This window comes from Gavia stellata, chromosome 2 (assembly GCF_030936135.1).
Source record: "Gavia stellata isolate bGavSte3 chromosome 2, bGavSte3.hap2, whole genome shotgun sequence".
In the NCBI taxonomy this organism is placed as follows: domain Eukaryota; kingdom Metazoa; phylum Chordata; class Aves; order Gaviiformes; family Gaviidae; genus Gavia; species Gavia stellata.
Window position 1 is genome coordinate 79,942,570 of NC_082595.1, and position 12,907 is coordinate 79,955,476.

The following is a 12,907-nucleotide window of genomic DNA, read 5'->3' on the forward strand; positions in this document are numbered from 1 at the left end:
GAGTCTCATTAACGTTGGGAGAGAATTATGACAGGCACTGGCTTGAGAAATACTACTTCTAACTCTGTCGTGGACTACACTGCTTAAATGGAATACTTTGATAATAAGGATACATTTTCCTAAACGTTATAAATACCATACAGTTGTCTCCAGAGTTTTAGTCATAATATCAAACCCTACAACTGTATCTAAGCATTTGCAGATCATTTCAACTGTAAGGGTTTTTCATAGAGCTGACATGCATCTGAAGATACTTTCATGGGGTACAAAAAAAAAAAATCAGTTTGCCTCCCTGAGTAGGCTAATATATTCAAAATTCTCTTCTTTACATTGATGAGGATAAAACTTAGAAATAAAATATTGCTACTTCAACAGCAGCTAAACAGAAAAAAAAAAATCAAAAAATGGCAATACTCCAGTGCTCTGGAAATAAAGTATTTCTACAAATGCATTGTTAAGACATTTTTCTAAAACTTTTTCATCTTGTCTTACAACATTATGAAGCAGCAAACGCATACATAACTTAAAAAAAATTCTAATTATTAGAAAAAGGTTTCCGTTCCAAGTAAGACCTAAAAAAGTATAAATATTCACCAAATAAACGGAAAGGCACCCATAAAAGTCATCCACATTAATATATTCCTTAAAATGTCAGATTGATTTTAAGTGTATTATTGGTGTTGGTAAAAAATAATGACTACATCATTTCCATTGATTTTTTTTTCCCAGACTTCCCCCCACAGCTACACTGCTTATTCTGAATTGGAGCTCCTACTTTTTGTTTCACCTGAAGTACATGTGAAAGTACATCTGTGAAAAGAAAGGACAAGCATAGTGTGATCACTTTGATAAATGCCCTACTTACATCTGCTAACCTGACCCAGAGCACCATAGTTTGCCTACCTGGGGCTACCTTTCCTGCTACATTCCAGAAGATTTTTCTCAAGGCTAAAGCCTAAGATTGTGGTTAAGAATTAGGCCTAAATGATACCAGAATGTTTCCCAGTACCAAACAAAACAGAAACACAAAAAACAACCAAAAGAAAAAAAAAACACCACCAAAACCCCAACACACCACTGTTCAAGGGTGTCAGTCTCTCAGGTCTTTCTATAAACAAATCACAAGCCTGCACTGAGTCTGAACAAGAAAACAAGGAAGTAACTATTTACTGCTAACCCACTTGTAACAGCCGAGTAAATTGTACCATTCATTTAGCCCTGAGCACTGATACAGAACCAGCATTTCACATTTTCCCAATAACGATGGATCAGAAAACTCTGAGATCTATGCATTTTAATAGATTTAAATTATTTTTTAAAGTCAGGCTGCTTTCAGTCAGCACTAGATTTTTCTAATGCATATTTGATTTCTGCTTAAATGCATTATTCTATTTAAAAAGTAACTAGCCAATAAAACTGCAGATGGTTTTTTTTTTCCCCACAGCTTTATCCTGCATTGCTTTTCAGTGAACTGTGAAAAAAATAATTTGATTTTTCATATTTGCCTATTTTTTAGTCTGCATGTTTGATTACACTACTGGTCTCTGCACTAGCTAATTTTGTGATTATAGTGTGTGTCTCTAAAAACCAAATTTAGTAATACAACGGTTGTCAGAAAACAAAACATTTCACATAATTAACAATAAATAAAAATTTCGCAACAAAAGAAAAAACCATACGTGAATCCTGTACATCACAGAACCAAGAACTGAACTTTGACATATACTCCTGGGCTCCAACAGACAGAATACATTAACATCAACACAGATGATGTACTATTAGAGAAACTTGAAAAGCTTATGATCTTGCCAAAATTAAGCTAAAATAAATATTGTACTGCATGTTTTAAGAGAATCTATTCAAAACAACTTTTATCCTACAGGAAGCTTTTACCACAAGCAACTTGTAACAGTAGACCAAATCTGGGAAAGCCCCTTAGATTTTTAAACACCACCTCAGTGAAATTACTGGTTATGGAAAGCAACCCTTAGGGCATAGCAAGCCTGTTTCTGCACTTCTGTATTACCTGCTCATACCCAGGAGGGACTCATTTTACCAAACAACAACATACATCTGCATCTCCAACTTAAACTGGTCCTAATCCAAGCAGAAGGCATTGCTATTTCAAATGTGATAACAAAAAGTAAGTGTGCTAAAAGCTCACGTCACCCCAGCAATGCTGATTTCAATTAAAAATAGGACACAGGGTGCCCTCTGCAAAAGTAAGTGGGGTAAAGAAATTTTCCAGAAGAAAAGAGCTTGCCCTGCCACAGCACAGACACACCACCTGAACAGTGCACAAGACTATTGCTCATGCAAGTATAGTGCTAGCAAGTGCTTTGATGCCACCAAAACACTTGGCAGAGGGTTGAAGGCTACAAGCAGGAATCTCCCCCCTCCTCCACAGCCACCCCTCAGTTTCCAGGGAATCTTAGCCACCTCCTGGCAGGGTGGGAAGGGGGAAGGAGTCTCAGATGTCATCACGACTGCAGAAGGAAAGCTTTAGAAACTGTCATCACCCCCTGCATGGGGGCACAGAAACGTGTAGCCCCGCAAAACTCCCTTCCTCACCCCCTTCTTCTCAAACTCCCCACAGACCTCCATGTGCTGGCAGTGTAGGCTAACTTCCCCTCTTCCCTGCCAACAGTATCCAGGAGCAGAAAACCAGCATATCAGACATGCAGAATGGCGGCCCAGCTTCACCTTTTCTTCCTCTTCCCTGTCAGTCGCAGGCCCACTCAAAAGGTGATCACTGAATACCAGTCACAGCACTACAAACGCATGCGAGTGGGGCTGGAACCAGAGCCAAGGAGAGTAACCCTGTACAAGCAGCAGACTAGGACTACAGGAGCTACGCCACCTCAGCTAATTTAGTATTGTATACTTTTAGGATTTTGCAGTAACTGTGATTTTAGATTGCCTACCTCAAACGTTATGTTTGGTGGCCTTGAATAAATGCAGGTAAACGTGAATGTGCATGAGTCATCTATGGCTAAAATATTTCATAAACCGATTTTGTTCTTATCTCAGAGAGATTATACCATTTGCATTAGTCAATGAAAGAAAAGCCCAAGTAGGAAGAAATAAAGTGGTGTTCCCTACTCAGCCGTAACATGCATCTCCAACTTGTCTGGATTCTATTCTTGCTGCTATGACAGGTAAGTGATTCTATAAAGCAAAATCTGATTACTCCTTCAAACATATTAAGGCAGCAGTAGACTACTATATTAGACACCTAGGTTCTCTGTTTAGAAAGATCTTGGGAGTCTTTCAACTTTTTAAAGAGGTACAATTTTAAACAATTCTTCCTATTTTCTACTTTGGAATAAAAGAAGGGTAACTGACAGTGTAATTCAAACCACAATTGTATTTTACCTTCTAAGTGAAGCAATTTTCGCCCTACTTCAACAATGCTTAATGAAATACACTTCGCTATTTTCCAGGTTTGGGTGTTTTTCCTTCCAAAATGAAACCATCATTCAAAGATGCATTTTCTCAGATGGCAAAGGCAGCATGAACTCCCACTCTTTACACTCACCCTTGCAACTCATCTCCCTGTCAAAGTTCACTGCCTAGTAAGATGGAGTAGTAAGTTACATGTTAGGCTATACTTAAATAATGTAGGTATAGAGGAATGTGTGTTTAAGCATAAATATACCTATAAAAATAAAAATACATAAACTAGATTGTACGCCCCAGAAATAGCTGTATCAAAAAAAAACCTGAGCAAGGCTCTGAACTTCAGTAAAAGCCGACATTCTCAAAACTGCTTTGCCAGAAAAGCACTCACCAACTTACTGTAGTGAGCACGCAGCTACATGATTAAACAGCTGGTTTGCCATACTGCCTGTGTTTGCTATTACAGTGCACCTTGCTGCAAGCAACAGTCTGGAATTCAGCAGAGCAATAAGACGCTCAGAAGAGGGGCCCAAAACACCCTAGGATCTCTCATCAAGGTGTTACAGAGAATGAGGGAAGACAAAGTAATCCTATCTTATCCCTGTAACACAGAAAAAGATACTCAGAAAGGACTCAAAGTATACTGTTGAAGAACTACCCATCACTGAAAGAGAACAAAATGCAATATAAAGAGTAGGAAACAAGCTATTTGTTGGATCATAACGCTTTGCTACTATAAATGTAATAGACAATATATGTTGAACTTCTAGAACTTATGAATAGCTTTCAAGAGATACCAAAGAAAGCATTTAGCTCTGTATCAAAAAGTTTTCAACTGTGAAAGACATGTTAACATACGTAATGTTTTCTACATTTCTCTTACGTAGCTTTCAGAAAAGTGACAGAATTCTTGGAGAAACTGTTTACTTACATTGAAGGCATTAACTGCATTTTTATCATAATACTTCTTCTTTTCATACTTATCCCTGATGAAAAATTCCACAGCTCTGGAAATAGCAAGTTTAAGGAAAATATGCATTCAGATAAATAGCAACATTAACCTAAAAAGCTGACTTGTTATTCAAATTAAAGAATTGCACCGGATTCTTGCTCCATCTCATTTTGTAGTTTTAAAACAACAGAACAAACTGCTCTATACAGAACAATTGCTATTGCAGTGTCCAAAAAGAGCTTTTTTCACTACAGAGAATTAGTAAGTTTAATCTCTTAATGAAACAGTATGAGAAAGATATACTAGAAGTAACCCAGTGTTCCACAGTTAGGACATTTTCACTTGGTATTTATAAGCTACAGAGCTGTAGTACTGCAAATACTTGAACAAAGGTACTCATATATGGTAAATAATTAAAGTATGGTTTACCATTATAACTTGAGAAAAAATACTTTCTCTTCAGCTAAAAGGGGAAACATACGTACCTGTTCTCTGATTTGCACAAATTGTATCACACATCAAAAGCTGATCATAAATAGCTCTCTGAGATCACCAAGTCCTCCATGAGAGTCTCCTATTACAACAAATCTCTGTGGAAGGGAAAGAAAACTAAAACACTAGTGATGAAAAGATATTGAAGCAAAGTTGGAAAGAGCAGCAAGCATATTGATGTAGAAGACCAGAACTGATAACTCACTAACTCCAACACAAAAAAGACAACTCAATTATTCTCTCAGCTTCATAAAGCAGCTCAGCCAAAGCAGTGTGAATACTTTTAACTTTAGTAAAGCTGATTCTCTGGTATCTGTAGGATTAATTTTAACTAATTTGTTCAGCAATGTGATTATCCATTCAAAAATCAAAATTGCAACTGTGGAAGCTCAGATTCATTGCATCTTAAACTTCCATAGCAATTTTTCCTCAATTGATGGAAAGATACCTTAGCTCATGTCTTAACACTGAGCTCAGTTTCTTCATTCTGTGCATCAAATTATATCATCAATAATCACATTTAGTTTCAGACTGTACGCAAGCGTCACCTGAAGACACCGCTTCATAAAAGTTGAAAAAAACACATTTTTTTCTACCTCTTTTCAAATTATTAAGACTAAACAGAATTCCCTCAGAAAGTTCATCTTCAGTTTGCATTTGAATGTAATTTTTTCCATGCTTTTGGGCTGTAACTGGATAACCATATTAAATTATAACTAATTTAGTAGTAAACAGAAAAGATTCAAAATTTTATTGTTATAACATACCTTATAACAACCTATCCTTTCCTCAAATAAAGTCTTAGTTATTTGCCAAAATTAACATTTCCAGGTGGCACATTTATTTTGTCAAGTGTTCTGAGTTTTGGTTGCTCAGATCTTGATGTTAGATATTTTAGTTCTTTTGCATAAATATTTCCCTATTTTTAGCAGTTTCCTCAGAATGCACACTTGATATTTCAGACAATTAGAAAGTTTTAATTTGCAAATTATTAACACAGAATCGTAAGTATTTAAATTTCATAGGGTTTAATTTTTCAGGATGCTATTACACTGGGTTATTAAGTTGTGTATTTTGAAAAATATCTACTTTATTCAAGTTACTCCACTTCAATATGCATGAATTTTTGGACCACGTCTAAGTTTCTTTAGATCAATAACCTACTGTGTTCTTGTTAACAAAAGAATTTAAAGCAACCTCAACAGATGCCGAAACTGGTTTAAGGAGTAAAATGAAGAGACAGAAAAAAAATATTCAATCTACTCTTGGGAAAAAACACTTTAAAACAGGAAGCTAAAGCTGCCATACAAAAAAACATCAAGATGATCCTCAAACTCAGCTTCTACACCAGAGCATCCCTACCAAGTACACTGGAAGAATAAAAAAAATGCCCAGAAAGGTCAGTCTTGTGATTAAGAAGCAGAAGCGATGGGGGACTTTTAGCAGGAGATTTTGGGCAGATCCCACATACACGTTTCTCCTGTGTCTTCATTCTACTACCTAAAAAATAGAAATAAGTATATTATAGTGTTTAACTTCCTGTAGCACTAATATAGAAGAACATATACAAAAGGGATTATTATATGCGAAGAGTTTTCATAGTTCATCCAAAAGAATATTCAGAATATGAGAATATTCATAATCAGAATACTGATGAGACACAATGTGATTTTGTAGTGATACAAAGCACAAAGAGGAAAGGCAAAAAAAGCCCGTAACACAACAGCTTGTCATGAATGCCAAGTAGGTAAGTAGCTGCCAAAGTTATGGGGAAATTGAGAAATAAAACAGAAAATGTTGGCATCCTCTCTCCTGGCACTGTTTTTTTAATAAAGAAAACACATGCAATGAAATACCTTCAGCTGACCAAGTCCACCACTTAGAAACTGACAACTGTTCAAAAGGCTATATAATTATTTCAAGATATACAATGTCAACAAAACAATTATTCTGAAAGCCTAAAAATGAGACTTTTGGTCTAATCTGACAAGAAAAACTTAGAGTAAAGCATTCTTGCTTTTCCTGCAATAGCACCAGTGAATTCAAGTTAGCTGCAGTAAGAACAAAATATACATCTTCAAGATCCACTTTTGAGTAACTTTTAGTCAAAGTATTTCAGTCTTATAGCTGAAATAAAGTTCTAGAATATTACAGCTGGAATACTGCAGTGCTATCTGGTTCCAGTTACTTTTTTTCTTACGCATATGTATGTTTAATTTAAAAGCTACTGGAATATGAAAAAACATATCTGTTTTGCTCAAGTGCATTTTATAATGAGGAGTCTAACCCTTCCGAAAGTATCTTCTGCAAATAGCACATTGAGCATAGTGTCTAATTAACAGAAGAATCAAAATCACTTTTGGATCTAGAAGGAGAAAATTCAGATGCAGTTTACGATTAAGCCCGTTTATCAGCCTCGATAGCCTGTATCATTATCAGGCTAATGATTCAGCTCAGGGGAAAGATTCAGCTCAGGCTAAGAGAGTTGGGGAAAGATTCAGCTCACTTAACAGTAGATGTTTAGGATCTCATTATAGTTAAAGAGTTCCAGTAAGATCAGGTGAAGCAAATCCCACCTGTGGAGTAATTTCATTAAATCAGGAGCTAATACAAACGTAAATTAATGCCATTACACATTATCCTAATGATTCAGTACATTCAAAAAAGAGGTATTTTTTGAGGAAAGCTATTTATTGGCAGTAGACAATTTTTCTTCCAACCCTCCCCTTCCAGGTACCTGGTGATAACCACACACCAACACAAGTGGTGGCCGTCAGGGAGATTTGGTTTATTTAGATATTCCCATGCTAGTCATCTGTGCTCATACAGTTCACAGAATGTATATGCTTCAACTCCAAAAAAATTACAGAATACTTAATCCAGAGGAAGAAATCCACACTTCACTTGAGTAAGATCCAATGGCTTATTTTACTTTACCATTCAGCTCATTATTTCCTGTTCAAATGCTTCTAACTTCAGCTGGCAGTTACTCAAGATAAAGACAGAATATTCAAGAGCTCTCTAGTATCACTGCAACTTCCTACACACAGGGAATTTATGAAGTCACCTCTTCTGAAAGCAAAAATAAATGGGTCTTGCCAAACCTCATTAGAAAGTAGATTTGGTATAACTGAAGTAATTTAAACCTTTTCTGAACCGTTCCCAACTTCCACTGTCATTTCTTATACAACAATATCAATGAAATAAATAAGGTGAGTTGCCAAATGTAGCAGTTTCTTGAAACAGTCGTAACATCTAAATTGCATTAGAAGTAATTTCAATGTGAAAGCTAAACCAAAAAGGATACTGATCTGTTTGAGGTCTTCGGAAGTTCTCTGGTAGATGAGCTTCATAGAGTAGTCTTGCTTTAGTATTTCCCATTTCCTGCATGCACTAAGGAAAAGCAGTAGAAAACAGTTAGTTCATATCCATCAATACTTTAAATCCTGAAAAGGTCAGAATTTTATTGGTGTGCTTAAATGATACTGCAAGTTTTTAACTTGGAGACCTCTCTGCTGCCAGATGGCTCGGGAGATGCTCCCATGGCACAGAAGGGCTGCCTGCCAAGACTTGTTGGACAAAAGCAAGCAACATAGATGCTGTTTACAGTGCAAACTAAACCATCCATTGAAAGATAAGCTTTCATGTCTCAGGATGGCTCTTCAGACCAGGAGGAACAGGAGTAAGAAAATTGTCTGGCAGCAGAAAGAGTCTTCAGACTGCAGCATACCTGGAAAAGTCAGTACTTGGTACACTAAATGAATGTAATCAAAAATCAGACAGATGTGTGAATGCTACCTTACTGTCCCCTACTGAAAAGGAAAAGGCTTACAACTCATTTTCTACAGATACAACAAAGAAGCAGCTTTCAGAGTCCCTGCGGCAAGGTACAATACATCTAAAATGATACAGAAAAGATAGCTAAACCAATTTCTGAAGTGAGTTTTCAGAACTTAAACTCATTACAGCAGAAATATAAGACATTAAGAACTACTCTGATTGTAAAACATTTAAGTTGGGGCATCATGATAAATTCAAATCCTTTCAAAAGGAATCCTGGCATTCCCTCCAAATTGAAAACATATTTTAAGATATTTTACCTGTATTTGCTCTGGTGTCCATTGGTCCAAGTTGACAGACTTGACCCTTGATATATGTACCCCAAGATTTCGATGTATTCCAGCACATCTGATGCAAATAAAAACACCGGTGTTCCAAGAGGCCCATCTTGGACCTAAGGGGAATGAGGAAATAAATTAGTTATTTTCAGAATTCCATATACTATGAAGATTTTCTTTTGCATAATTCTATACTGACAACAGGAATAAACAAGTCTGAATAAAGGCTCACAGCTGTTTCTCTAGGATATCTATTACTTCTAACAATCTCCATGGTTAGCAATTTTATTTATGGCTTTTTACTTCTAAGTGATGTCACATAACATATAACTTCCTAGCTTAATCTGGCTAACTCAAATGTCACGTCCACTGCCCTTCCTCACCCCCCAAAAAAAACCCGAAACCAAACAAAACTTTATGAAAGTTGGCTCACTAGTAACAAGAAGATTTTGCATAGCCATAAGGATTATTCAAGATGTAAGCATCAGATGCAAGCATTGGCAGAAATCAGTAGAAGTTGCCCCTTTTTCTCCAATAAAAACCTTCCTAAGTATGCATCTGTACTTGAAATTAAATGCAGGGCAATCTTATATTCATGCTACAAATCCTTTAATACCTCATAGAGCACAGACTTTACAACAGTAGCATGCAAGCTCTTAGGGAATGATTATACAGAGATTTGCAAAACCAAGTGATGACAATATCCATGACTAAGAAAGGTGGAAAACTTTCAGTAAGAACGAAAGGTGGAAAACCTTCAGTACCCTTGATACCTAAACTATAGTATGAGTTGCCATTCACAGCCCAGTGAATTTTCTCACAGAATCAGGTTGATTTATGAACCTTACCATTGTTTCTCAGCTGTGCTGGCATGTTGAGACAGACCTAAAGTATGCTGGCCTGAACGCCCACAGTGACACTTGGGATGTCTGACTTGAAGTAACTACAGAGTCTCAAATTCAACACATTTGTAACGGTTTTATTCCGGCTCTATACACCACCACTGTTAAAGGCACTGCTTTAAAATTCATCTAGTTCTGAGCTCTAAGGAGTTCAGAGATTAAATAATTCACCATCAAAAGCAAGATGGTGCATTGAAGAGTTAGAAAACATTTCAAGCAATTATTTTCCACCTTTGTATGACAGATGTGCATCTAGACTACTCATGCAACTGCAGCAGCTTGCATTTCTATATTAGTATATTGTACGAACACTTTCCTGGGGCCTAGAAAAGAATTTTATGCCTCCCTCTCCTGATCTTTAGCTTATGACTGTGTTGGGTTGACCCCAGCCAAATACCCACAGAGCTGCTTGCTTACTCTCGCCTCCTGCAGGACAGGGAGAAAAGAGAAGGAAGGTGAGAAAACTTGGCAGAAACTGCACAAGCAAAGGAAAGAAAAAAAAGGATTTCTTCACTACTTCCCAACAGCAGGCAGGTCCAGCCACTTCCTAGAAAGCCAGGCCTCAGCACACAAAACACTTGCTTTGGAAGACAACACCATAACTAAGAATGCCCTTTCTTCCTCCTCCTTTCCTGGAGCATTTATTGGTAAGCACATCATCATATGGTATGGAATGGTCAATTAGAGTCAGCAGCTGTTCCAGCTGTGTCTCCTCCCAATTTCTTGCCCATCCACCCCTAGCCTACTCATCTGCACAGGGCAGAACAGAAAAAAGAAAAGCCCCAATAGTGTGCAAGCACTGTACAGCAATAGCCAAAACAAGGAAGCAGGAGAAATCCTTTCAGTTAAAGTCCATTCTTTTGAATTGGTACTCACATTCACAGCTCCCCAGATTTGTTGCAAGAAGCCTTCCTCTTACTAGTGGAAATACTGGCTATATTTTGGGTAGCCACCTTGCTTTTAATTGCTCTTGTTCAATATCTCAAAAAGTCAGACCATCTGATGATGTCCATTGCTTGACCTTTAAGACCAAAATGATTAAGATGACTGGCAGTTTTTGAAATAAGTGCTACCATCATAAATTAGATTTCAGAGGTCAAGAGATCTAACAGTTACTCATTGAAACTAAAGATATTTCCCACATGGCACTGCTACGTTAAAACTACTAGTTGTCAGTTAAGAATGAACAGTCAAGCTGTTCGCAAAGTGTGTCTTAAATAGCTCAACTAGCAACCTGTTGACCTACCTTTTTATTTTCCCCTATAAAACACTACAGACACAAAATATTCACCCTGTCCTTACAGTCTGTGTAGATCTATAGTACAGGAAAATCCCACTTACAATCTATACTACTTTAAGTTTTAGTGCTCCAGGATAGAGTTTTGCAGGCCATTTGCCTCAACATACTAATCAAGCTTCAGCTAGAGTAGAACACCAGAAAAAACGTAATCAAAAAGCCTCCTTAGCCACTCCATTGTAGATGAAGTACCTCAGCTTATGCAATTGCTTAATGTAGCCATGATGGTTTAGAAACTAAAAACTAAGGCAAGGTCTTGTGTGCCCAACAGCTTCTCCAGTTTTTCACCCAACCTATAACCCAGGGATGTCCCTTCTAAAGAGGGAAACCAGTTTTGATCAGGTTACTATAGGGACAGGCGCTGTTTATCTGTAGTATCTATATGCTGTCCATATTTTTATCACATAGGGTATTTACACAGCCACTACAAACTTTTTACCACAACAGAGTTTGTACAACTACACATCACATGAGCCTCCTATTCTTCAGGTTCTTCCTCAGCTATGACATCCCAGATGGGCAAGTTCTACGTTAACAAGACAAAACCGGAATGAGGGCTTGACATGACTGAAGTCTACCTTAACAAATGAAGAGGGAGATCATTAACTTTGTATTGTAATATTTTAACTTAGAATTTTGTTAACAAAAAGAAAAATCATAACACAACTTGTGAATTAGCTGGTTTTCTCCTGGAAAAGAACAGTTTCGTATTTTCCCAGAAGCTCAGATTTCATTAATTTGTACTTATTTCTGAAATAACTTAGGGAAATCAAATACATTTAAGCAATAAAGTAACAAATTAAGCAGTGGTGTAACAGACAATCCTGAGGCCAGACAAAAATGTTCGTGTGTAATCTCTGAATTCATTTCAGACTAATGACAATATGCAATATTAAACACTTCAAATGGAAAATGTTTTAATTAATACAAATCAATTACAGCCACAGTCAAGCAGTAGGCAAAAGAAGTTACAAAATAATGTTTTCTGTGTGGGCATCAAACCAGCTGTGCTTGACTTAACCAAACAGTCAACTAAAGCTTAGTCTATAAACCTTCCTGGGTGAGAAATGTTTAACAGTAATTTGGACTGATTCAATAAACAATTTACAGTTATCTCAATTCTGTATGAAGTCAGTATCCTTATTTCTGTACACAGGAAATATTTTGTACTTAATAGAAATAGTCACAGGTTTCTTCTCATTGGGTCCTTAAACATACATTTGTTTTTCTTCAGCAAAATTATAAAAGTAATCTAGTTTATTTGCCGTATGTATTTTGCTACCCAATTAAGATGACAGACATTTGGTTTCAGAAATGAAGAGTGGACTTTAAGAATCTTGATGACCACTATTTTATGCTATTTAAAACACCTTTACATGTCAGTAGTAATGCTATTTTACCTATCAAGAACTGCATTATACAGTGCAACTCCAATCAGCCAATATTAACATGAAATACTGTTTGACCTAAGAATAAAATTACAAAAGCCATTTGAATACAAGCTTTTTACTAGAAGAGCTGAACTGCACTTCAGCAGCTTGCTGCACCACTCTGATATAAAAATATTCTTTGAGTAATTTCTTCAGTCATTTAAAATACGGATAACTTAACTGCTTAAAAATATTTTCAGTCTCTTTCATCCTTTGCTAAAGTTAGTTTAAGGAAAAAAGCCATATGACTTGCGCTGTCCTGAAAATGACCAACATTTATACTAGACTATATACTAGGATACTACGAAGTCCCTGAA

General features: G+C 36.6%; 1 protein-coding gene across 4 annotated transcripts in view; it reads right to left on the reverse strand.

The window, feature by feature from the left end:
* The window catches only part of SMAP1 (small ArfGAP 1), a 108,715-nt gene that overhangs the window by 69,689 nt on the left and 26,119 nt on the right, over window positions 1-12,907 (reverse strand). For all 4 annotated transcript variants that reach the window (XM_059835928.1, XM_059835929.1, XM_059835926.1 and 1 more), the window contains exons 2-4: window positions 8,944-9,077; window positions 8,151-8,236; window positions 4,331-4,406 (exon numbers count right to left, since the gene is read on the reverse strand). In XM_059835928.1, the coding sequence (XP_059691911.1) occupies window positions 4,331-4,406; window positions 8,151-8,236; window positions 8,944-9,077 (296 nt within the window). The remainder of the gene's footprint in view (window positions 1-4,330; window positions 4,407-8,150; window positions 8,237-8,943; window positions 9,078-12,907) is intronic.